We start from the raw sequence: 23137 nt of genomic DNA, 5'->3' as shown, positions 1-23137 counted from the left end.
CCTTGGTCCAAACATGGACAAAAGAGCTGAACTCCAGAGGTGAGATGAGAGTGACTGTCCTTGACATCAAGGCAGCATTTGACGGAGTATGGCATCAAGGAGCCCTAGCAAAACTGAGGTCAACAGGAATCAGGGGGGAAACTCTCTGCTGGTTGGAGTCATACCTAGCGCAAAGGAAGATGGTTGTGGTTGTTGGAGGTCAATCATCTCAGCTCCAGGATATCACTGCAGGAGTTCCTCAGGGTAGTGTCCTAGGCCCAACCATCTTCAGCTGCTTCATCAATGACCTTCCTTCAATCATAAGGTCAGAAGTGGGAATGTTCACTGATGATTGCACAATGTTCAGCATCATTCACGACTCCTCAGATACTGAAGCAGTCCGTGTAGAAATGCAGCAAGACTTGGACAATATCCAGGCTTGGGCTGATAAATGGCAAGTAACATTCGCGTCACACAAGAGCCAGGCAATGACAATCTCCAACAAGGGAGAATCTAACCATCTCCCCTTGACATTCAATGGCATTACGATTGGTGAATCCTATCAACATCCTCGGGGCTTCCATTGACTAGAAACTGAACTGGAGTAGCCATATAAATACCGTGGCTACAAGAGCAGGTCAGAGGCTTGGAATCCTGCGGCGAGCAACTCACCTCCTGACTCCTCAAAGCCTGTCCACCATCTACAAGGCACAAATCAGGAGTGTGATGGAATACTCTCCACTTGCCCAGATGGGTGCAGCTCCAACAACACTCAAGAAGTTCGACATCATCCAGGACAAAGCAGCCCGCTTGATTGGCACTTCATCCATAAACATTCACTTGCTCCACCACCAATGCACAGTGGCAGCAGTGTGTGCCATCTATAAAGTGCACTGCAGCTACACACCAAGGCTCCTTAGACAGCACTTTCCAAACCCGCGACCTCTACCTCCTCGAAGGACAAGGACAGCAAATGCATGGGAACACCACCACCTGCAAGTTCCCCTCCAAGTCACACACCATCCTGACTTGGAACTATGTCGCTGTTCCTTCACTGTCGCTGGGTCAAAATCCTGGAACTCCCTTCTTAACAGCACTGTGGGTGTACCTACCCCATATGGACTGCGGTGGTTCAAGAAGGCAGCTCACCAATTAGGGATGGTCAATAAATGCTGGCCTAGCCAGCGACGCCCACATCCCATGAATGAATTTTAAAAAAATTATGTTGGTGTGCTAGATTGCAGGAGATTAAGTCAGCATGAGTGCAGAAAAAATAACAGGAAAAGGATGGTACTACCCTTGGGCTTCAGGGAAACTTCCAGCCTTGCCTCAGGCTATGCTCCAGTAGGTACTGAAGGAACCTCTAAGCCTTTATAGTTACAGAGCCCTCTCTCACCTAGGGCCCATTCCTATGTTATCCACCAGCAGAAATCTGCTTGGGACTTCTCCCAGTCCAGTTTCGCAACTTCAGTGGCAAACCTCATTTAAGCAGAAGGATTCCACTGAATTTCTGCTGAGGTCATCATAGTGGAATGGGCAAAGCCCTCAGGAGATTTACCCCATAATGTCAATGTGCTGAAGCTTTGAGGAGCCCCTAAACTGCAGATGCAAGTGTTCACCTTACTACCTGGTTAGTGTGAGTGCATGAACATGTGCCATGCAGTTAAGTTTACATAGAATCTTTGCTAATACAGCAACATTTTCAGATGTAGTGGTGGTAGTAAAGTGTTTCCTGGGTCAGGGGTCATTAAGCATGTGGGGGCCCTCCTGTAGAGGAACAACTCTTTTAGGGCCCGGAATGTGCATGTGCTGGGGGCCTGATGGATGAGTTGCCAGCTGGTGAGCCCTTTCCCTCCAAAGGAATGTTGGGTGACCTTCCGTTGCCGGCACAGGGACGACCACCATCATGGTCCCTGAGGTTGATGGGAAGACAAAGAGGAAAAGCAGAGAGAGGAGAGAGGCAGGAATGAGGCAAGGTAGAGATGATAAGTAGGAGGGTGAGCAGAGGTAGAGAAGGAAGAGGCAGGTGAGAGTGAGGACAGGGGAAATGGCAGGGGAGTAAACCTTGCACAGCCCCCAGGTGATACAACATATAAGCAGCAGGTAAACCTGACTGGGTGTAACCTACATGTTTAGTCCTGTGTTGTGTAATGGGTCTCCCCAGATTTAGAAACAAAGTGACTCCTGACAAAGCAGCTAAGTGCCGACATCATTCGTGCGTTCCCAGCTGTGCATATGTGCAGGGTTTCTTTCTGGCAGTATGATGCTGTACATGTGCAGTCTACATCAGCACCCGGCTTACCAGGACTAATTCACACATGCGTTCGAAAACGCTGTCGCATGCTGGAACCGGGCCACTTGCTCCCCTCCACCTTCCCTCAGCCACTCGCTCCCGGCCTCACCTCCGCCACTCGCTCCCGGCCTCGCCTCTGCCTTCCCTCAGCCACTCACACCTGGCCTCACCTCCGCCTTCCCTCAGCCACTCGCTCTCGGCCTCGCCTCCGCCTTCCCTCAGCCACTCGCTCCCGGCCTCGCCTCCGCCTTCCCTCAGCCACTCGCTCCCGGCCTCGCCTCCGCCTTCCCTCAGCCACTCGCTCCCGGCCTCGCCTCCGCCTTCCCTCAGCCACTCGCTCCCGGCCTCGCCTCCGCCTTCCCTCAGCCACTCGCTCCCGGCCTCGCCTCCGCCTTCCCTCAGCCACTCGCTCCCGGCCTCGCCTCCGCCTTCCCTCAGCCACTCGCTCCCGGCCTCGCCTCCGCCTTCCCTCAGACACTCGCTCCCTCGCCTCCGCCTTCCCTCAGACACTCGCTCCGGCCTTGTTTCAGTGGATGAGGCTGCATTTGCACATGTGCCAGTACTGCACCATCTAGTGGTTGCGTTGTCAGCAAACGCAGCCTTTTAGAAATGGCACTATATCAGAGTCCAGCTATCCTCCACATATCCTGGGCCTCCTCTGACCTGCACACACTCCTTGAACGCCCCTTTTCCTTCTTTTCTATTTAGGTCATTGAAAGCAAAACCTTTCCAATCACTTCAAATCAGTTTGGGTGCTTGGAGGAATTGCCAAGTCTAGCAGCTGTTGAAATTGTTCCTTTGTTTTGGGACTTTCAATGGCATTATTTTTGGGACGAGGACTCTGAAACACCTTGAGAAGGAGCAGAGAGTCTGCTTATCAGAACTGATGCCCAGTGACAGAACAAAGTAGTCTCTGTTCACCAGCAAGAGGTTGTCTTTCAATCCTCCACGTAAACCCCCACCCAACTCCCAAAAGCAGCAGGCAAGTACAAAGAGAACACTGTAAATGTAGCAAGTCCCAGATCTCAATGACCTGGCATCAAAACAGGCTGGGGGAGGGGAAGGAAGAACAGACACAAAATACCAACACTTTTTCAGCTCAGGATCAAACATAACTAAGTCACCTGTCAGGTTTCATTTACTCATTTGTTTATTCATACTCAGCATGACTGGCAATTATTGCCCATTCCTAGTTACCCTGAGAAGATGGTGGTAGTGTGGCTTCTTCAGAGGGCAGTTAAGAGTCAATCATGTTGGGGGTGTGGGAATGGAGTCACATGTAGACTAGAGAAGCTAAGAAAGCCTTTCCTTCCCTAAAGGACATCAGTGAACCAGATGGGTTTTTATCACAATCTAATAAATTCATGTTCAGTAAGTGTACTGATAGATTATTTCCAGATTTTAAAAAAACAGAATTACAATTTTCAAATTGCTACGGTGGGATTTAAAACTCTTCTCTAGATTAACTAGACCAGCAATATTACCACGACGATACCATAGCACTGCTGATTTCACATTGGGCTGAATTTTAAGCAGCCCTTAGAGATGAACGGAGTTGGGGGGGCGGGGGGGGGGCGGTTGCGATGGGGGGCATAAAATCAGGATGGGAAGCCGTCGTGACGTCCCATCTTGATTTTATCAATGGTGGTAATCATAGAGGGCGGAGAATTGACATTGACGCAGTGGGCAGACAATTAAGCTGGTTAAGAGGCCTATTGACAGAGATTTTATTCTCCGTTTTAAATTTTACTAATGGCTGCAGAGAATCACGGGTCTTTAGAGCCTCGCCCGAAGGTGACATGGAGGTGGGAGCTACAAAGGGAGGCCATTGGGAGAGGCAGCATCAATTGCCAAGCAGGGTAGAGAAGGGAGGGCATCGGGAATCACCTGAGGAGTGTGGACAAAGGTGCGAGCACTGTGGGGAAGCCACAATGGGGGAAGGGGGGGGCAATGGGCAAGTGCCACCTTATTAGAGGTGACAAGTGGGAGAAAGGAGGCGGGGGAGGGGTGTGTGGTGTGCCACGGGCAGTGAAGGCCTTGAACTAGAGGCGACCTATCATAGGCCTCATTCATCTAGGCTTTGGGGACCCCATGGAGGAGGAGCAGCAGAGCGGGAGAGAGGTGCAGGCACTGGCAGAGCAGTGAAATTTGAGCCCACTGGAGGTTCAGCATCGACCTCCAGATGGTGGAGATGGGCACAGAGGGGAAAGCCAGCTGCCTCCTCTGCATAGAAGAAGCCAACTTGCACAGAGGGTCTGCTGGTCGAGGCTCGACTACCTACAGATGTCTGAGAGGCAGTGCTAATGAAGACTCCAGCTCTCCAGGGAAGCTGTCACTGACCTATGTGCTATGATGCAGGACGAGCTGTGCCCCAGGGGACTTGGTGGAAATCCAATGCCATTGGCACTGAAGGACACCCTGGCACTGAACATCAGTGCCTCTGAATCATTCCAGGGATCCACTGGGATCATGTACAGGATCTCACAGTCAGCGACCCATCGGTGCATCAGGCAGGTCACCAATTCCCATTTCAGGAGGCCCTGTATGTGCTTCCACACAGATCCCAACACTCAAGCTGAGAGGTCCATTGGGTTTGGGGCCATCACTGGATTCCCACAGGTGCAGCCATGTGGCCATTGAGGCTCCTGCAGACTGGTCAGCAGCCTTCATCAACAGGAAGGACTTCCACTCCCTCAATGCACAACATGTTTCTGATCACCGTAAATGGAATCTGCAGGTCTGTGCACGCTTCATGGGAAGTTGCCACAATGCCTGCATTTTAAAGTAGTCCCACGTGCCAGAGTTTTTCTGGCTCCCTCCATGCCTTCAGGAATGGTTCCTTGGAGACAAGAGCTACCAACTGAGGATATGGCTACTGACACCTGTGAGGAACCTGTGCATGGATCTTTTTTTTAATTCATTCATGGGATGTGGGCGTCACTGGCCAGGCCAGCATTTATTGCCCATCCCTAATTGCCCTTGAGAAGGTGGTGGTGAGCTGCCTTCTTGAACCGCTGCAGTCCATGTGAGGTAGGTACACCCACAGTGCTGTTAGGAAGGGAGTTCCAGGATTTTGACCCAGCGATAGTGAAGGAACAGCAATATAGTTCCAAGTCAGGATGGTGTGTGACTTGGAGGGGAACTTGCAGGTGGTGGTGTTCCCATGTATTTGCTGCCCTCGTCCTTCTAGTTGGTAGAGGTCGCGGGTTTGGAAGGTGCTGTCTAAGGAGCCTTGGTGCATTGCTGCAGTGCATCTTGTAGATGGTACACACTGCTGCCACTGTGCGTCGGGAATGAATGTTTGTAGATGGGGTGCCAATCAAGCGGGTTGCTTTATCCTGGATGGTGTCGAGCTTCTTGAGTGCTGTTGGAGCTGCACCCAGCCAGGCAAGTGGAGAGTATTCCAACACACTCCTGATTTGTGCCTTGTAGATGGTGGACAGACTTTGGGGAGTCAGGAGGTGAGTTACTTTCCTCAGGATTCATAGCCTCTGATCTGCTCTTGTAGCCACGGTATTTATATGGCTACTCCAGTTCAGTTTCTGGTCAATGGTAGCCCCTAGGATGTTGATAGTGGGGGATTCAGCAATGGTAATGCCATTGAATGTCAAGGGGAGATGGTTAGATTCTCTCTTGTTGGAGATGGTCATTGCCTGGCACTTGTGTAGCACGAATGTTACTTGCCACTTATCAGCCCAAGCCTGGATGTTGTGCAGGTCTTGCTGCATTTCTACACGGACTGCTTCAGTATCTGAGGAGTCACGAATGGTGCTGAACATTGTGCAATCATCAGCGAACATCCCCACTTCTGACCCTATGATTGAAGGAAGGTCATTGATGAAGCAGCTGAAGATGTGCCTAGGACACTACCCTGAGGAACTCCTGCAGTGATGTCCTGGAGCTCAGATGATTGACCTCCAACAACTACAACCATCTTCCTTTGTGCTGGGTATGACTCCAACCAGCGGAGGGTTTTCCCCGATTCCCAATGACTCCAGTTTTGCTCGGTCAAATGCTGCCTTGATGTCAAGGGCAGTCACTCTCACCTCACCTCGAGTTCAGCCCTTTTGTCCATGTTTGAACCAAGGCTGAAATGAGGTCAGGAGCTGAGTGGCCCTGGCGGAACCTAAACTGAGCGTCACTGAGCAGGTTATTGCTAAGCAAGTGCTGCTTGATGGCACTGTTGATGACACCTTTCATCACTTTACTGATGATTGAGAGTAGGCTGATGGGGCGGTAATTGACCGGGTTGGACTTGTCCTGCTTTTTGTGTACAGGACATACCTGGGCAATTTTCCACATTGCCGGGAAGATGCCAGTGTTGTGGCTATACTGGAACAGCTTGGCTAGGGGCGTGGCAAGTTCTGGAGCACAGGTCTTCAGTACTATTGCTGGAATCTTGTCAGGGCCCATGGCCTTTGCAGTATCCAGTGCCTTCAGTCGTTTCTTGATATCACGTGGACTGAATCAAATTTGCTGAAGTCTGGCATCTGTGATGCTGGGGACGTCAGGAGGAGGCCGAGATGGATCATCAACTCGACACTTCTGACTGAAGATTGTTGCAAATGCTTCTGACTTATCTTTCGCACTGATGTGCTGGGCTCCCCCATCATTGAGGATGGGGATATTTGTGGAACCACCTCCTCCAGTTAGTTGTTTAATTGTCCACCACCATTCACAGCTGGATGTGGCAGGACTGCAGAGCTTAAATCTGATCCGTTGGTTATGGGATCGCTTAGCTCTGTCTATCGCATGCTGCTTATGCAGTTTGGCACGTAGATAGTCCTGTGTTGTAGCTTCACCAGGTTGACACCTCATTTTGATGCAGAGGATACAATGCACTGCGGTACATTCATGAGGATGAGAGCTTCGTGGATAGCACGTTTAGAGATGTGGTCACCCCACAGCTTCAGAGTATGCAGGGAGAGAGGGAATGGGTGATCACCAGACAGTCAAAAAGAATCAGACAGGTAGTGCAGGAGACCTAGTTCTGAATACTGAGGAAAGGGATGCTTCATCTGGGGAGTGCAGCCAGAGCCAAGTAGGGGATTTTAACTACCCCTATATTAACTGGGATAGTTTTAGTGCAAAAGGAATCGAAGGAGCAGAATTCTTGAGGTGCATTCTTTCGAACTTTTTTCGCCAGAATGTAGCAAGCCCAACAAGAGAGGGCGCAGTTTTAGACAGGAGTTAGAGTTTTCAATTGGGGCAAGGCCAATTTTACTAAACTGAGGAGTGATTCAGAGAAAGTGGACTGGAAGCAGCTACTTGAAGGTAAATCAGTGTCAGAACAGTGGGAGGCATTCAAAGGGGAGATTCAAGGGGTTCAGAGTAAACATGTTCCCACAAAGAAAAAGGGTGAGACAGCCAAATTTAGAGCCCCATGGATGTCAAGGAGCTTACAGGGTAAGATAAGGCAGAAAAGGAAAGCTTATGTCCGACACCAAGAACTCAATACTACAGAAAGCTGAGAGGAGTATAGAAAGTGAAGGGGTGAAATCAAAAAGGAAATTAGGAAAGCAAATAGAGGACATGAAAGAGTATTTGCAAGCAAAGTCAAGGTGAACCCAAAGATGTTTAACAATACATTAAGAGTAAGAGGATAACTAAGGAAAGAGTAGGGCCCATAAAAGACCAAAAAGATAACCTGTATGTAGGGGTGGAAGAAGTATTCTTAATGAATTCTTTGTTCTGTCTTCACAAAAGAGGGGGACGATGCAGATATTGTAATTAAGGAGGCATGTGAAGTATTGAATGTGGTAAACATAGGGAGAGAGGAAGTACTAATGGGCCAGATGAAATGTACCCTAGGCTGTTAAAAGAAGCAAGAGAGGAAATAGCAGAATGTCTGACCATCATTTTCCAGTCCTCACTGGATACAGGTGTGGTGCCTGAGGACTGGAGAATTGCTAACGTTGTACCTCTGTTTAAAAAGGGGGAGAGGGATAAACCGAATAATTACAGGCCAGTCAATAGTGGTCAGTAGTGGGAAAATTATTGGAATCTATTCTGAGAGACAGGATAAACTGTCACTTAGAAAGGCACAGTTTAATTAAGGATAGTCAGCATGGATTTGTTAAGGGAAGATCTTGTTTGACCAACTTGATCGAATTTTTTGAATAAGTAACAAGGAAGATTGATGAGGGTAGTGCAGTTGATGTGATCTACTTTTGACAAGGTCCCACATGGCAGACTGGTTAAAAAACTAAAATCCCATGGGATCCAGGGGAATGCAGCAAGGTGGATACAAAATTGGCTCAGTGACAGGAAACAAAGGGTAATTGTTGATGGGTGTTTTAGCGACTGGGGTCTGTTTCCAGTGGCGTTCTGCAGGGCTCAGTACTGGGTCCCCTGCTTTTTGTAGCATATATTAATGATTTGGACGTAAATGTAGGGGGCATGATCAAGAAGTTTGCAGACGACACAAAGATTGGTTGTGTGGTAGATGGTGAGGAGGATAGCGGTAAGATGCAGGAAGATATTAATGGTCTGGACAGATGGTCAGGAAAGTGGCAAAAGGAATTCAACCTGGAGAAATGTGAGGTGATGCATTTGGGGAGGTTAAACAAGGCAAAGGAATACACGATTAATGGAAAAACACTAAGAAGTGTAGAGGAAGTGAGGGACCTTGGAGTGAATGTCCACAGATCCCTGAAGGTAGCAGGACAGGTCGATAAGGTGGTTATGAAGGCATATGGAATCCTTTCCTTTATTAGCCAAGGTATAAAATACAAGAACAGGGAGGTTATGCTGGAACTGTAAAACTCATTGGTTTGGCCACAACTTGAGTACTGTGTGCAGTTCTTGTCACCTCATTACAGAAAGGATGTAATTGCACTAGAGAGGATACAGAGGAGATTTACGGGGATGTTGCCAGGACTGGAAAAATGCAGCTATGAGGAAAGATTGGATAGGCTGGGGTTGTTCTCCTTGGAATAGAGAAGGCTGAGGGGAGATCTGATTGAAATGTACTAAATTTTGAGGGGCCTGGATAGAGTGGAGGTGAAGGGTCTATTCACCTTAGCAGAGAGGTCAGTGATAAGGGGGCATAGATTTAAAGTGATTGGTAGAAAATTAGAGGGGAAATGAAGAAACAAACCTTTAGAGGGTGGTGAGGGTGAAAGGGTAATTGAGGCAGAGACCCTCAACCCATTCAAAGGAGTCTGGATGTAACCCGCAGGGCTACGGACCAAATGCTGGAAGGTGAGATTAGAATAGGTGGATCGTTTTTCAGCCGGCACAGACACGATGGGCCAAGTGGCCTCTTTCCGTTCCTTAAACTTTCTATGGTTCTATTCTAAAGCCTGTCATGGGACATAGAAACATAGAAAAATAGGAGCAGGAGTAGGCCATTCGGCCCTTTGGGCCTGCTCCGCCATTCAAAAAAGATCACAGCTGATCGTCTAATTCAGTTCCCTGTTCCCGTTTTCTCTCCATATCCCTTGATCCCTTTGGCATTAAGAAATATATCTCTCTCCTTCTTGAATATATTTAATGACTTGGCCTCCACTGCCTTCTGCAGTGGAGAATTCCACAGGTTCACCACCCTCTGCGTGAAGAAATTTCTCTTAATCTCAGTTCTAAATGGCTTACACTGCCATCTCTGCCACCTGAGACTCTGTCCCCTGGCTCTGGACTCCCCAGCCATCGGAAACATCCTTCCTGCATTTAGCCCGCCCAGTCCTGTTAGAATTTTATAGGTTTCTATGAGATCCTCTCTCATTCTTCTGATCTCTAGTGAATATAGGCCTAGTCAACCCAATCTCTTCTCATAAGTCAATCCTGCCATCCGAGGAATCAGCCTAGTAAATCTTTTTTGCACTCCCTCCATGGCAAGAACATCCTTCCTCAGTTAAGGAGACCAAAACTGCACACCAATAGTCCAGATGTGGTCTCACCAAGGCCCTGTATAACTACAGTAAGACATCCTTGCTCCTGTACTCATGTGAGCAACCATTGAGTCGGCCATTGGTCTACTCAAGATGAGATTCAGGTGTCGACATCGGTCTGGTGGAGCCCTTCACTTTGTCCCGGTGAGAATCTCATGGATCATGGTGGTCTGCTATACAGAGGTGGGGGGGGGGGGGGGGCGGGCTTTGTACAATGAGGATATCAAGTCGTGCAATGCCTTCTCGGATGATGAGGATGGGGAGGAGGAAGCTGACCAAGCATTGCCAGATGAAGAACCCCAGGGACAACAGGAAAGATGCCATGAGATATGTGCCCTTATATATTCATGTTTCTTCTGATCCTGACTATCAGTTGTAAGTTGACCAATAAAGCCTTACCTTTATGAAGCCCTGCTGTCACCTTCCTTCCTTTAGCAAGCCATCACCCATCGCCCAGCGCTCAGCTGGCAAGGCTGAAGACTTAACCCCTGGCGGTATGATCCCTCGCCTTGAGCCACTTGACAGAGGCAGGGTTAACATAAAGCCCCAAAGGGCATAAATAAGAGTAAGGAAATCTTGTGAGATAGATTCTTATCTTTATTATCCCTGACAACAAACACGACCCTTTCTATTTACATTGGACATTCACCCATGAATCCCACGTGCTGCTCCCTCTGCCCTGTCAGCTGAAGTGGAGGCAGGCTGCTGACCTTGCTGCCCTTTGACTAGGAATGACCTTGGCGGTTGTCCTTTGGATGCCTGAGACCTGGAGGTTCCCAGCAGGCTGAGGGCCTCCTGCACAGAAGCAGTACCACACTTTGTCGTCAGGGAGGAAGGAGGATCTGATCTCACTGGCAGAGGGGCTCAGGGGCTGGTGCCCACACCAGGTGCACCCTGAGAGGAACCCCCAGCTGTGGGAAGCTGCTGCTCCTCCTCCCTTGTAAGGCCCTTGTGAGGCACTTGTGCCTCCCTGCTGACCTGAGAGGGTTGAGGACCTGGTGGTGACTCAAGTGCCTCGACCCCTCTCGCCTTACCACTGCTGCCTTGAACTCATGGTCAAGACGAGGGCATGCAGGTGTGCATGAGTCACTAGCAGACACTGAGTGCTCTGCTGGATGTGCCACTCGAGCATCAGTCAGAGACATTGCATCACTCAAGGCCATGATGGACTGCTCCACTGTCCGTGCTTGGGTATGCATGGCTTCTGGCATTTCTAACAGATGTTTCCTGATCTGACTGCAGCTGCAGCATTTCCTGCAATGTTGGTGACACCACAGGCACGTTATGAGCCTGGGGCTCAGCATAGGCCTGGCCCCCCACAGTTCTCTGACTGTCAGCGGCCTGGGCTGTCACAGGCTCCGTCAGCTGCTTGGGCACATCCTTGCTATCTTCACCGGGTTGTGTGACCAACTCTAACCATGAGTGCATACCCACTGACGTAAAAGTGTCTGCGCTGATGGAGGGTGTGGGCTATAAGGTGGCAGTCCACCCTTCTCCTCCTCAGAGGTGGCAGGTTCTCTCACAGTCTCTGAGGTTCTTTGCTGATGTTATGCGTGACCTGCATGAGAGAAGAGAGACATTGAAGGGTTAAGGGTCTCCCTCCCAACATTCCAAATACCCTTATATTGGAGCTCCTTGTAAGCACTGGATGCCACATCAGCAACATGGTTCCATCGCTGCAGATGCACCTTTGTGCCCCATAACGACCTTACTCACCTGTCTCTCCATCTGTAATGAACCCTCCATCTTGTGGCCATGCCAGTTCCATTGTCCCCTCCTCCAGTGGGCTCAGTAGATGGAGACGTGGGAGTCCACTGCCAGTCTTGGCCTGCTCTCTGCGATTGTGTGTTATTTTCTCCTACAGACACAGAGATGAGTGTTGTTGGTCTCCCAGCAGGGACAAGCCCAAGATCAATGCTGGTGGGAGTCCAGCAGTTATTGATGAGGGCACACTGCTGCCTCCTGCATGCAGCCTCTTTTTCCAGGGACTGTGGGCTCTTTAATGACAAATGTGTGCCTTTCAATGCTACTTAGGCATGCCTCAGGTAGCATGTCTTCATGCCCTGGCCCTTTGCCCACAACTGAATGGGCACTCTGACTCCACCCAATGCATCCTGCTGCTCTGACAAATGCAATGTCCAAGAGATGAAGAGTTTATGAAATAGCTACTTCCGTGGCCCCGATGAGGTAATTGAGCTGCTTGTGGCCCTGGATCCAGGTCCTTTGGGTGACCCCATGGCTGCTGACCACCTCCGCTTTCTGCAGCCAGGGTTTCTTGCTCAGGCGGGCTTCCCTTGGGAAGAGGACATCTCGCCTTTCGCTGGCAGCCTGCAGGAGAACCTGGACGAAGGTATCACTAAAGCGTGGGGCCACCTGGGGTTCTCCTCCTGCTATCGTCATGTTGCCTCTCTCCCCTGAAGAAATCCTTGCAGTTGCAAATCGTACATTGACTGCAGGGCTGGCAGCCCTTTAAATATGATGCCAGCACCTGCTGCCATGACATCGCCTCCTCCGCACCTGCTACCATCCACTTCATCGCACGGCCCTGTACCTCATTACTCTCGATCGCATGTGGCCGGTCGCTCATAGCCCGAACAGAAGCCACACCAGTTTCCAGTCCTGACGTTGTGTCTTACGTCTCCGAACAAAATCCAGCCCGTTATGTTATCTCTCAGGGTCTCCCCAGGATAATATAGAAATTGCAACATGAAAATCGGCCGTTTGGCCCAACCAGTCTGTGTTAGTCGTTATCGTCCACACGAGCAGTGTCTTAAACCCACGTGCCTAATCTGTTTCCATTTCCTAGCTGTCATTCATTCCCCTCCTTGAGGTAGGGTGGTCTGGTTTTAATGGGTACGACCTGTTTGTGGTCCCCACTTAAAGGGGTTCAGCAGAAATAGGTTATTAGAAAGGCCAGCCTGCATTGAATCATATCTAAAAAAGGATGGTATTAACGCAGGCTTCAGAGAGACCTTCAGCTTCACCGTAACCAATGCCCTCGAAGTTCTTTAGCCCTAGTACTGCTTAGAGGGTCTTTTAAGACTTCAACTTGACAAAGCCCACCTATGTTTGGGGGTGTTCAATACTGGTCTGCACTGCAGGTGAGGAATTAAATCAAGGGCGTAGAGTTTCCACCAGTTGGCGCTAGTGCTGCCAGTGCAATCAGGGTGAAATCGTCCGTCCCGGTGCACAAGACTGCAAGAAATTCAAGTTTCTGCTATCTTACAACACTGATTTAGAAATTGATTCATCCGAAGATGCCCCACCCACAAACTGGCCACACTCCCCAAGTTGAAATAATGAGGATGGCGAGTCTCCTCCGTTTGTGCCCATTCAGGAAGGCTTTCAAATTCAACTTGTTTTCTTAGGATTACAGGTACTAGTAAGCAGGTTTTAAAAGTCTTTACATAGAAGAAAATAGTTAACTTACTAAGAAGCTGACTAGTGTACACCAATGAAACTATTCAATGGTTCAGCAATGCTTTTTCCATGTCATTTTCAGTGATTTTAAATCAGATTACAACAGATGGAGGGCTGGACATTCATTAAAAATGCTTATTTATTTTTTTTATAAGAAGCCCATTTTCAGTTCTGTTGATATAATTGCACTAGGTTACGACTCTGAACTACATCAAGCAATATTAAGAAATGCAAAGAGAAAATCGCAACGATTATGTTCTGTTACGCTGCCCGACTGTACTGGGCCATGGAGGATTTTACATTTGTGATTATCCAAATGCATTTTAGCCGAATCTTGTATTGTACCCTAACCAGCGCAATGTCAAGGGCAAGTTGTGTCCAATTTCACAAATGCCCTCAAAGTGGAAACTCTATGGGACGATAGGCCGAGTATTTTTCTATGTTTCTATATCAAGATGTTGAATATTTGAAGGGTGTGTAGAGTGAGACCTAAGTGTTCACCCTGAAATTCCCACTGAAGTTAACTCCATTCTGAGCATGTGGACATCCATCTCAGGTGAAAGGTCAGGGGTCAGCTGATCACGTGCTACACTTCAAGTTCAAAGCAAGTCACTCACTTTAGTGATTTATAATCTTGCTATGTTGAGGGAACACCACCACTTCCAAGTTGCCCTCACACACCATCCTGATGTGGAAATATATCGCCGTTCCTTCGTCATCGCTGGTAAAAATTCCTGAGCTCCATAATGGAACTGTGGATGTGACTTCACCACGCAGACGGCAGAGGTTCAAGAAGGCGGTCCACCGGGAACTCCTCAAGAGCATTAAGGATGGGAAATAAATGCTGGGCTTGCCACATTCCAAACAATGGAGAAAAAGGACTATTTTTTAAAATGTTCTGCAAGTTATTTTAGTCAGATAATTGAACGTACCTCCTTGCCACGCAATGCAGTTGCTGACTTGATCAACAATGAACATCAGAAGGAAGCCCATGACAAGGGAGATACCAATGATGAAGTGGGGGGGTGCAAACAGTTTTGTGCCAGCCTGTTTTCCATCAGACACCTCAACGTCCTTCTGAGCTTGACTTTGTGATGTATTCCTGTGCTGATCTGTAATTTCAGACAAAATGTTTTTTCCAAAATGTATTTTCAAAGCGTAACAATATTTTTTTGGTTTCTACCACCCATACCACCCCCGCCCCACCCCATCCTCCGTGATTTGTGTTTTGTTTACTATTCCTTCTTGATGGGTTCGGATCCAGGCCTTGCTCCCAGGCCTTTCCTTTAAACAGGAGGAGGAACAGAACCACAGATATTCAAATAACTAACTTGGAGGGGAGGACCCGAAATATTCAAATGTCTAAATTTGTAGGGAGGAGTTGAAATACTTAAATATAGCAAAATTACCAGCTATGTGACGCAGTGGATAGAGAATATATCCTGAAATGTAACTGCACCACTAGGGTGTTTGCTACAGTGACTACAGTTCAGTACATCATTGGCTGTAAAGCACTATGGAACATGCAGTGGTCGTGAAATGTACAAATGCAAGTCTTTCCTTTATCTTTTTAACCAGGCCAATTGGGGTGAATGAGGTGGTCCTGTATGAACCAAGGGTAATTACTGTATCTCACCCATTAACAAGATATCCGAACAGGTCCACCAGGGGAATTAGGTACAGTGGTCAGACAACAGCCTTTAACCTCTGGGATTTGGGTCCAAATCCAACCCCCACTGACGGGATGCAAGTTTCTGCTATCTGCTGTCAGCAGATGCTATGAGTCTAGGGATCTGAGCCGTACAGCAGCAAATTGTCCCCAATTCAGCACTAACTGGCAAAGTGACTTTGATACATGCCATGGGATAGGTGGTAAACGTTTCTATAGGTATGTAGATAGCAAGAGATTAGCGAAAGTAAATGTGGGCCCATTAGAGATGAAATTACAATGGGGAATAAGGAAAAAGCAGAGCTATTAAACAAATACTTTGTATCTGTCTTCATGGTAGAAGACAGAAAAAGCATTCCTGATGATGAGGGAGATAGAAAATATGATGAAATGAAAAAAGAGGGTTTATGATACATGTCAGGTGAATTCTTCAAGCGAGAACCAGGCCAAATACAATCAGTTGAGATGGGAAGTGAAGAGGAAAATAAGACTGGCAAAGGAAGAATATGATCAGAATGAGAGCCAACATAAAAGGAAACTCAAAAATCTACCAGCATGTAAATAATAGGCAGGTAGTAAGAAGTGGGGTGGGGCCTATTAGGGTAATATATGCTTAGAGGTGCAAGGCAAGGCTAGAATACATAATGAGCTCTTAGTATCAGTGTTCGCTAAGGAAAAGGATGCTGACAAAATATCGGTAGAAATATAATTTGTATGTTCGTATAAGCTAGGGGATGGAAGGTTAACGGGGGTAGGTGGAAATGTGGAGTAATCAGATCAGCCATGAACTTACTGAATGGTGGGGCAGGCTTGAAGGGCCAAGTGGCCTACTCCTGCTCCTAATTCGTATGTTTGTTCGTATAAGGTAATAGATGAGGTAAAAATTGATAAGGATATACGCTTAGAGTGAATAAGTCACTTAGGTCCAGATGGTTTGCATGCCGGGTTGCTAAAGGAAGTGGGAGTAGAGATAGCAGAAGGGCTTGCCATAATCTTCCAATCTTCCCTAAATATGGGGGAGCTGCCAGAAGATTGGAGTGGTAAATGTGACACCCTTATTCAAGAAAAGGTGTAGGATCATTCCGGGTAACTACAGGCTGCTCAGTTTAACATCAGTGGTGTCAGAGTCATTTACAGCATAGAAGGAGGCCATTCGGCCCATCATGTCTATGCTGGCTCTCTGAAGAGCAATCTAGTCAGTCCCACTTCCCCACTCGATCCCCACAGTCCTGCAAGTTTATTCCCTTCAACTGCCCATCTCATTTTCTTTTGAAATCATTGATTGTCTCCGCGTCCACCACCCTTGAGGGCGGCACAGTGGCGCAGTGGTTAGCACTGCAGTCTCACAGCTCCAGTGACCCGGGTTCAATTCTGGGTACTGCCTGTGTGGAAATTGCAAGTTCTCCCTGTGTCTGCGTGGGTTTCCTCCGGGTGCTCCGGTTTCCTCCCACAAGCCAAAAGACTTGCAGGTTGGTAGGTAAATTGGCCATTATAAATTGCCCCTAGTATAAGTAGGTGGTAGGGAAATATAGGGACAGGTGGGGATGTGGTAGGAATATGGGATTAGTATAAATGGGTGGTTGATGGTCGGCACAGACTCGGTGGGCCGAAGGGCCTGTTTCAGTGCTGTATCTCTAAACTAAACTAAACTTGTGGGCAGAGAGTTCCAGGCCATTACCGCTTGCTGCGTAAACCAATTCTTCCTCATATTCCCCATGCAGCACTTGGCCAAAATGTTCAATCTGTGTCCCCTAGTCCTTGTACCATCAGCTAATGGGAACAGCTTTTTCTTTGTCTACCTTATCTAAACCTCTATCAAATCTCCCCGCAACCTTCTTTACTCCAGCAAGAACAATCCCAGCTTCTCCAACCTGACCTTGTCACTAAAATCCCTGGAACCATTCTGGTAAATCTCCTTTGCATTCTCTCAAGGGCCCTCCCATCCTTCCCGAAGTGTGGTGACCAGAACTGGACGCAGACTCCAGTTGGGGCTAACCAGAGCTTTATAAAGATTCAGCATAAATTCCCTGAGGAATTTTAGCTACAAGGTTAGGATGGAGAAGCAGGGGATTGTTCTCCTTTCAGCAAAGGAGATTGAAGGGAGATTTGATAAAGATATACAAGATTATGACAGGTTTAGATAAGGTAGATAAATGCTGTTCCCATTAGCTGATGGTACATGACTAGGGCCACGGAAATAAAATTTTGAGCAAGAGATGCAGGGGTGGTTTGAGGAAGAATGTTTTTACGCAGTGAGTGGTAATGATCAGGAACTCACTGCCTGTAAGGATGATGGAAGCAGAGATGATGAATGATTTCAAAAGAAAATTGGAGGGCACTTGAGGAAAATAAACTCACATGGCTCCTGGGATAGAGTGGGAAAATGGGACTGATTGGATTGCTCGACAGAGAGCTGGCATGGACTCAATGGGCCGAATGCCCTCCTTCTGTGCCATTATGACTCTATAAAACCTACTCTAGATTCTGTTCCAACCATTGCTCCTGGTGGGGACTTCCATGTCCTACAAACCATCTATGCAACATAAATGTCTCCTAAACTCTCCTTCATTCTTTTGGTGATGCCCTTAGTTAATGACTAATGGAAATAGTTTTCCCCATTTCATCAAGTACAACATGCTTTTCTTTTTGAAGACTAAGATCCCATAACCATTTACTTTATAACTTTATCAACTTGTTGACCCACTTGTAAAGATCAGTTAATGTGAACCCCTCTAAGTCTCTCTGCTCCTTCTAAAGTTTACCCATTCCCTGTATACGCCCCCTCTTAATCTTTTCCCTTTATGTATATACCAGTTAAATGATGAGTGAGTGTAAGTGGGTACACACCTGCTGTGAGATCACCCAGCAGCAGCTCGATTCCCTCAGGGATAATGATGGCCAGAGCCGTCCCACACAGTAATCCTGCTCCCAGCACTGTCACAAACTTCAGCTTCCCCTACAGCAGTTAAAGAGAGAGAGAGAGAGAGCAGGATGAGGCAATATGATTCAAGAGACCATTAGCCCTGTATACACAAACTGTTCTATAATACAGACTGTTCTGTAATATGGCTTGGCCATGTGAGCCGCATGGAAGATGGCAGGATCCCCAAAGACACATTGTACAGCGAGCTCGCCACTGGTATCAGATCCACCGGCCGTCCATGTCTCCGCTTTAAAGACGTCTGCAAACGCGACATGAAGTCTTGTGACATTGATCACAAGTCGTGGGAGTCAGTTGCCAGCGTTCGCCAGAGCTGGCGGGCAGCCATAAAGGCGGGGCTAAAGTGTGGCGAGTCGAAGAGACTTAGCAGTTGGCAGGAAAAAAGACAGAGGCGCAAGGGAAGAGCCAACTGTGTAACAGCCCCGACAAACAAATTTTTCTGCAGCACCTGTGGAAGAGTCTGTCACTCTAGAATTGGCCTTTATAGCCACTCCAGGCGCTGCTCCACACACCACTGACCACCTCCAGGAGCGTATCCATTGTCTCTCGAGATAAGGAGGCCAAAGAAAAAAAAATAATACACTGTTCTACAATATACACGGTTGAAATACACACTGACCGTTCGTACTGCACGCTATTCTAAAATACACACTCACTGTTTATCAAACACTAACTGTTTATCAAACACAATGATTGTTTATAATACACAGTTCTAAAATACACATAACACACTGCACATATACAGTGAATGGCAGGGCCCTGGGGAGTGTTGTTGAGCAGAGAGATCTTGGGGTGCAAGTACATAGTTCCCTGAAAGTGGCAACACAGGGAGACAGGGTGGTGAAGAAGGCATATGGCATGCTTGCCTTCATCGGCCGAGGCACTGAGTACAAGAGTTGGGACGTCATGTTACAGTTGTACATAACGTTGGTTTGGCTGCATTTGGATTATTGTGTGCAGTTCTGGTCGCCGCACTACAGGAAAGATGTGATTAAGCTGGAGAGGGTGCAGAAAAAATTCACAAGGATGTTGCCTGGTTTGGAGGGCTTAAGTTATAAAGAGAGATTGGATAGGCTGGGTCTGTTTTCCCTGGAGCGAAGGAGGCTGAGAGGGGACATGATAGAGCTTTATAAAATTATGAGAGGCATAGATAGGGTAGATAGCCAGAGTCTGTTTCCCATGGTAGGGGTGACTAAAACTAGGGGGCATAGATTTAAGGTGAGCGGGAGGAGGTTTAAAGGGGATCAAAGGGGTAAATTTTTCACACAAAGAATAGTGGGTATCTGGAATGAGCTGCCTGAGGAGGTGGTGGAGGCAGGAACAGTAGCAACATTTAAGAGGCATCTGGACAGGTACTTGAATGAGCAAGGCATAGAGGGATATGGAATTAATGCAGGCAGGTGGGATTAGTATAGATAGGCATTATGGTCGGCATGGACGCGGTGGGCCGAAGGGCCTGTTTCTATGCTGTATGACTCTGTGACACTGACCTATAATACACACTGGTCCAAAATGCACACTGGTCCAAAATGCACACTGGTCCAAAATGCACACTGTTCCAAAATGCACACTGTTCCAAAATGCACACTGTTCCAAAATGCACACTGTTCCAAAATGCACACTGTTCCAAAATACACACTGTTCTAAAATACACACTGTTCTAAAATACACACTGTTCTAAAATACACAATAAATGTTCTGTAGTACATACTGGCTATTTATAATACACACTGACTGTAAATTCTGAAGGTGGGAATATGCGGCCGGCCGCCAGGACAAGGTAAATTAATGTGCATGCATTAACTTTCATTACCATATTGAAATGAAGGCCCTGCAGGTGGGCTGCACCGGGGCCTTGGCACTGCCGATAAATTGCAATGGAGCCTATTGGGCATCGGGGGTCATGGCGGGCCTCTCCTGGGAGAATTTTCCAGATCCTCTGCCATGACCCCCAATGCTGGAAGCCTCATAAGATGCAGCCCTGGCTGCTCCATAATGCACCCTGGCTGCTCCATAATGCACCCTGGCTGCTCCATAATGCACCCTGGCTGCTCCATAATGCACCCTGGCTGCTCCATAATGCACCCTGGCTGCTCCATAATGCACCCTGGCTGTTCGATAATACACCCTGGCTGTTCGATAATACACCCTGGCTGTTCAATAATACAGTTCGATAATACAGTTCGATCATGCACCCTGGCTGTTCGATCATGCACCCTGGCTGTTCGAAAATGCACCCTGGCTGTTCGAAAATGCACCCTGGCTGTTCTATAATACTGTTCCATCATGCACCCTGGCTGTTCCATCATGCACCCTGACTGTTCTATAATACTGTTCGATAATGCACCCTGGCTGTTCGATAATACACCCTGGCTGTTCGATAATACTGTTCCATCATGCACCCTGGCTGTTCCATCATGCACACTGGCCGCTCGAAAATGCACCCTGGCCGTTCGATCATGCACCCTGGCCGTTCGATCATGCACCCTGGCCGTTCGATCATGCACCCTGGCCGTTCGATCATGCACCCTGGCCGTTCGATCATGCACCCTGGCCGTTCGATCATGCACCCTGGCCGTTCGATCATGCACCCTGGCCGTTCGATCATGCACCCTGGCCGTTCGATCATGCACCCTGGCCGTTCGATCATGCACCCTGGCCGTTCGATCATGCACCCTGGCCGTTCGATCATGCACCCTGGCCGTTCGATCATGCACCCTGGCCGTTCGATCATGCACCCTGGCCGTTCGATCATGCACCCTGGCCGTTCGATAATACACACTGACTGTTCTATAATACTGTTCCATCATGCACCCTGGCTATTCCATCATGCACACTGACTGTTCTATAATACTGTTCGAAAATACACACTGGCCGCTCGAAAATACACACTGGCCGTTCGAAAATACACCCTGTTCTATAATACATACAGACTGTTTCTCATACACACCGACCGTTCCTAATACACATTGAATGTTCTATAATACACATTGAATGTTCTATAATACACACTGATTGTTCTATAATACACTGTTGATCAAACACATTGACTGTTTATAATACACACTTGTCACTGACCTATAACATACACTGTTTATAATACGCTCTGACTGTTTATATTACGCGCTGTTCTATAACACTGATTATACACTGACTGTTCTATAACACACACTGATTATACACTGACTGTTCTATAACACACACTGATTATACACTGACTGTTCTATAACACACACTGATTATACACTGACTGTTCTATAACACACACTGATTATACACTGACTGTTCTATAACACACACTGATTATACACTGACTGTTCTATAACACACACTGATTATACACTGACTGTTCTATAACACACACTGATTATACACTGACTGTTCTCTCACGCATACTGACTACACACCAACTGTTCTCTCACACACAGACTGTTTATAATACAGTTTATAATACATACTGTTCTAAAATACACACTAACTGTTCTGTAATACACACTACCTGTTCTGTAACACACTGACTACACACTAACTGTTCTATAACAGACTGACAGTTCTATAACACTGACTACACACTGACTGTTCTACAACACACACTGACTACACACCGACTGTTTATAATACACACTAACTGTTCTATAACAGACTGACAGTTCTATAACAGACTGACAGTTCTATAACAGACTGACAGTTCTATAACACTGACTACACACCGACTGTTCAACACACACTGACTACACACCAACTGTTTATAATACACACTAACTGTTCTATTACACACACTGACTGTTTATAATACACAGTTTATAATACATACTGCCCTAAAATACACACTAACTGTTCTGTAATACACACTGATGGGTGGATTTTATGGAGGTGGTGTCGGAGGCAGGGGACCCAATAGAATCGTGGCAGGGGGCAGAGGGTCCGTCACCATCCCGTCACCAAGTGATTTTGCCAGCAGCAGGATAGACTGACAAAGGCCTTTCTGCCCAGAGGCCAATTGAGGCCCTTAAGTGACCTATTAATGGCCAGCTAAGGGCCTTTGCCTCCCGCCGCTGGCAATCTGTGGCCCACAGAGAACCCTGCAGGCAAAATTTCCACCTCCATGACCCCTCCTCTCCCTGGACTGCACATCCACCCTCCCACTCACTGGGGTCTTCCGGACTGGTCCCGTTGACCCCAACTCACTTACCTGAGGTCCAGATCTCTAGCGTTGGGCCTGGGTTCAAGTCCTCTGCAATACTGGCAGTGGCCACCGCTCCCAATTCTGCTGAGCTGCCAGCCCTGTGATTGGCTGGTAGCTCTTGGAGGCGGGATCCCTGTCTTTAAAGGGATGGATATCCCGGCGCTGGAAACCTCACTTCCGGCACAACGGAGGATTGCATTGGGGAGGCTCAAAAAGGCCGAGGCGGGGATCCCCCTGCCTTTTCGACTGGCAATGGGAGCCCTGCCGTCTGCACAAAATCCAGCCCTGACTGTTTAGAATACACACTGTTCTAAAATACACAGTATCTTTTCTATAATACACACTGACTATTCCATAACACATTTTTATAATACATACTGACTGTTTATAATACACACTGACTATTCCATAACACATTTTTATAATACATACTGACTGTTTATAATACACACTGACTATTCTATAACACATTTTTATAATACATACGGACTGTTTATAATACACACTGACTATTCCATAACACATTTTTATAATACATACTGACTGTTTATAATACACACTGACTATTCTATAACACATTTTTATAATACATACTGACTGTTTATAATACACACTGACTATTCCATAACACATTTTTATAATACATACTGACTGTTTATAATACACACTGACTATTCTATAACACATTTTTATAATACATACTGACTGTTTATAATACACACTGACTATTCTATAACACATTTTTATAATACATACTGAC

The 23137-nt window shown here is 47.3% G+C and overlaps 1 protein-coding gene across 2 annotated transcripts in view; it reads right to left on the bottom strand.

The window, feature by feature from the left end:
• Window positions 1-23137, bottom strand: part of LOC137365033 (zinc transporter ZIP9-like) — a 160088-nt gene that overhangs the window by 42832 nt on the left and 94119 nt on the right. For both annotated transcript variants that reach the window (XM_068027896.1, XM_068027895.1), the window contains exons 2-3: window positions 18098-18206; window positions 14514-14693 (exon numbers count right to left, since the gene is read on the bottom strand). In XM_068027896.1, coding sequence (XP_067883997.1) covers window positions 14514-14693; window positions 18098-18206 — 289 coding nt within the window. The remainder of the gene's footprint in view (window positions 1-14513; window positions 14694-18097; window positions 18207-23137) is intronic.

The sequence above is a fragment of the Heterodontus francisci genome, chromosome 3 (assembly GCF_036365525.1).
Source record: "Heterodontus francisci isolate sHetFra1 chromosome 3, sHetFra1.hap1, whole genome shotgun sequence".
Lineage (NCBI taxonomy): Eukaryota > Metazoa > Chordata > Chondrichthyes > Heterodontiformes > Heterodontidae > Heterodontus > Heterodontus francisci.
The sequence above is the reverse complement of the archived record's forward strand: the minus strand, read 5'-3'. Positions and strand labels throughout refer to the sequence as shown.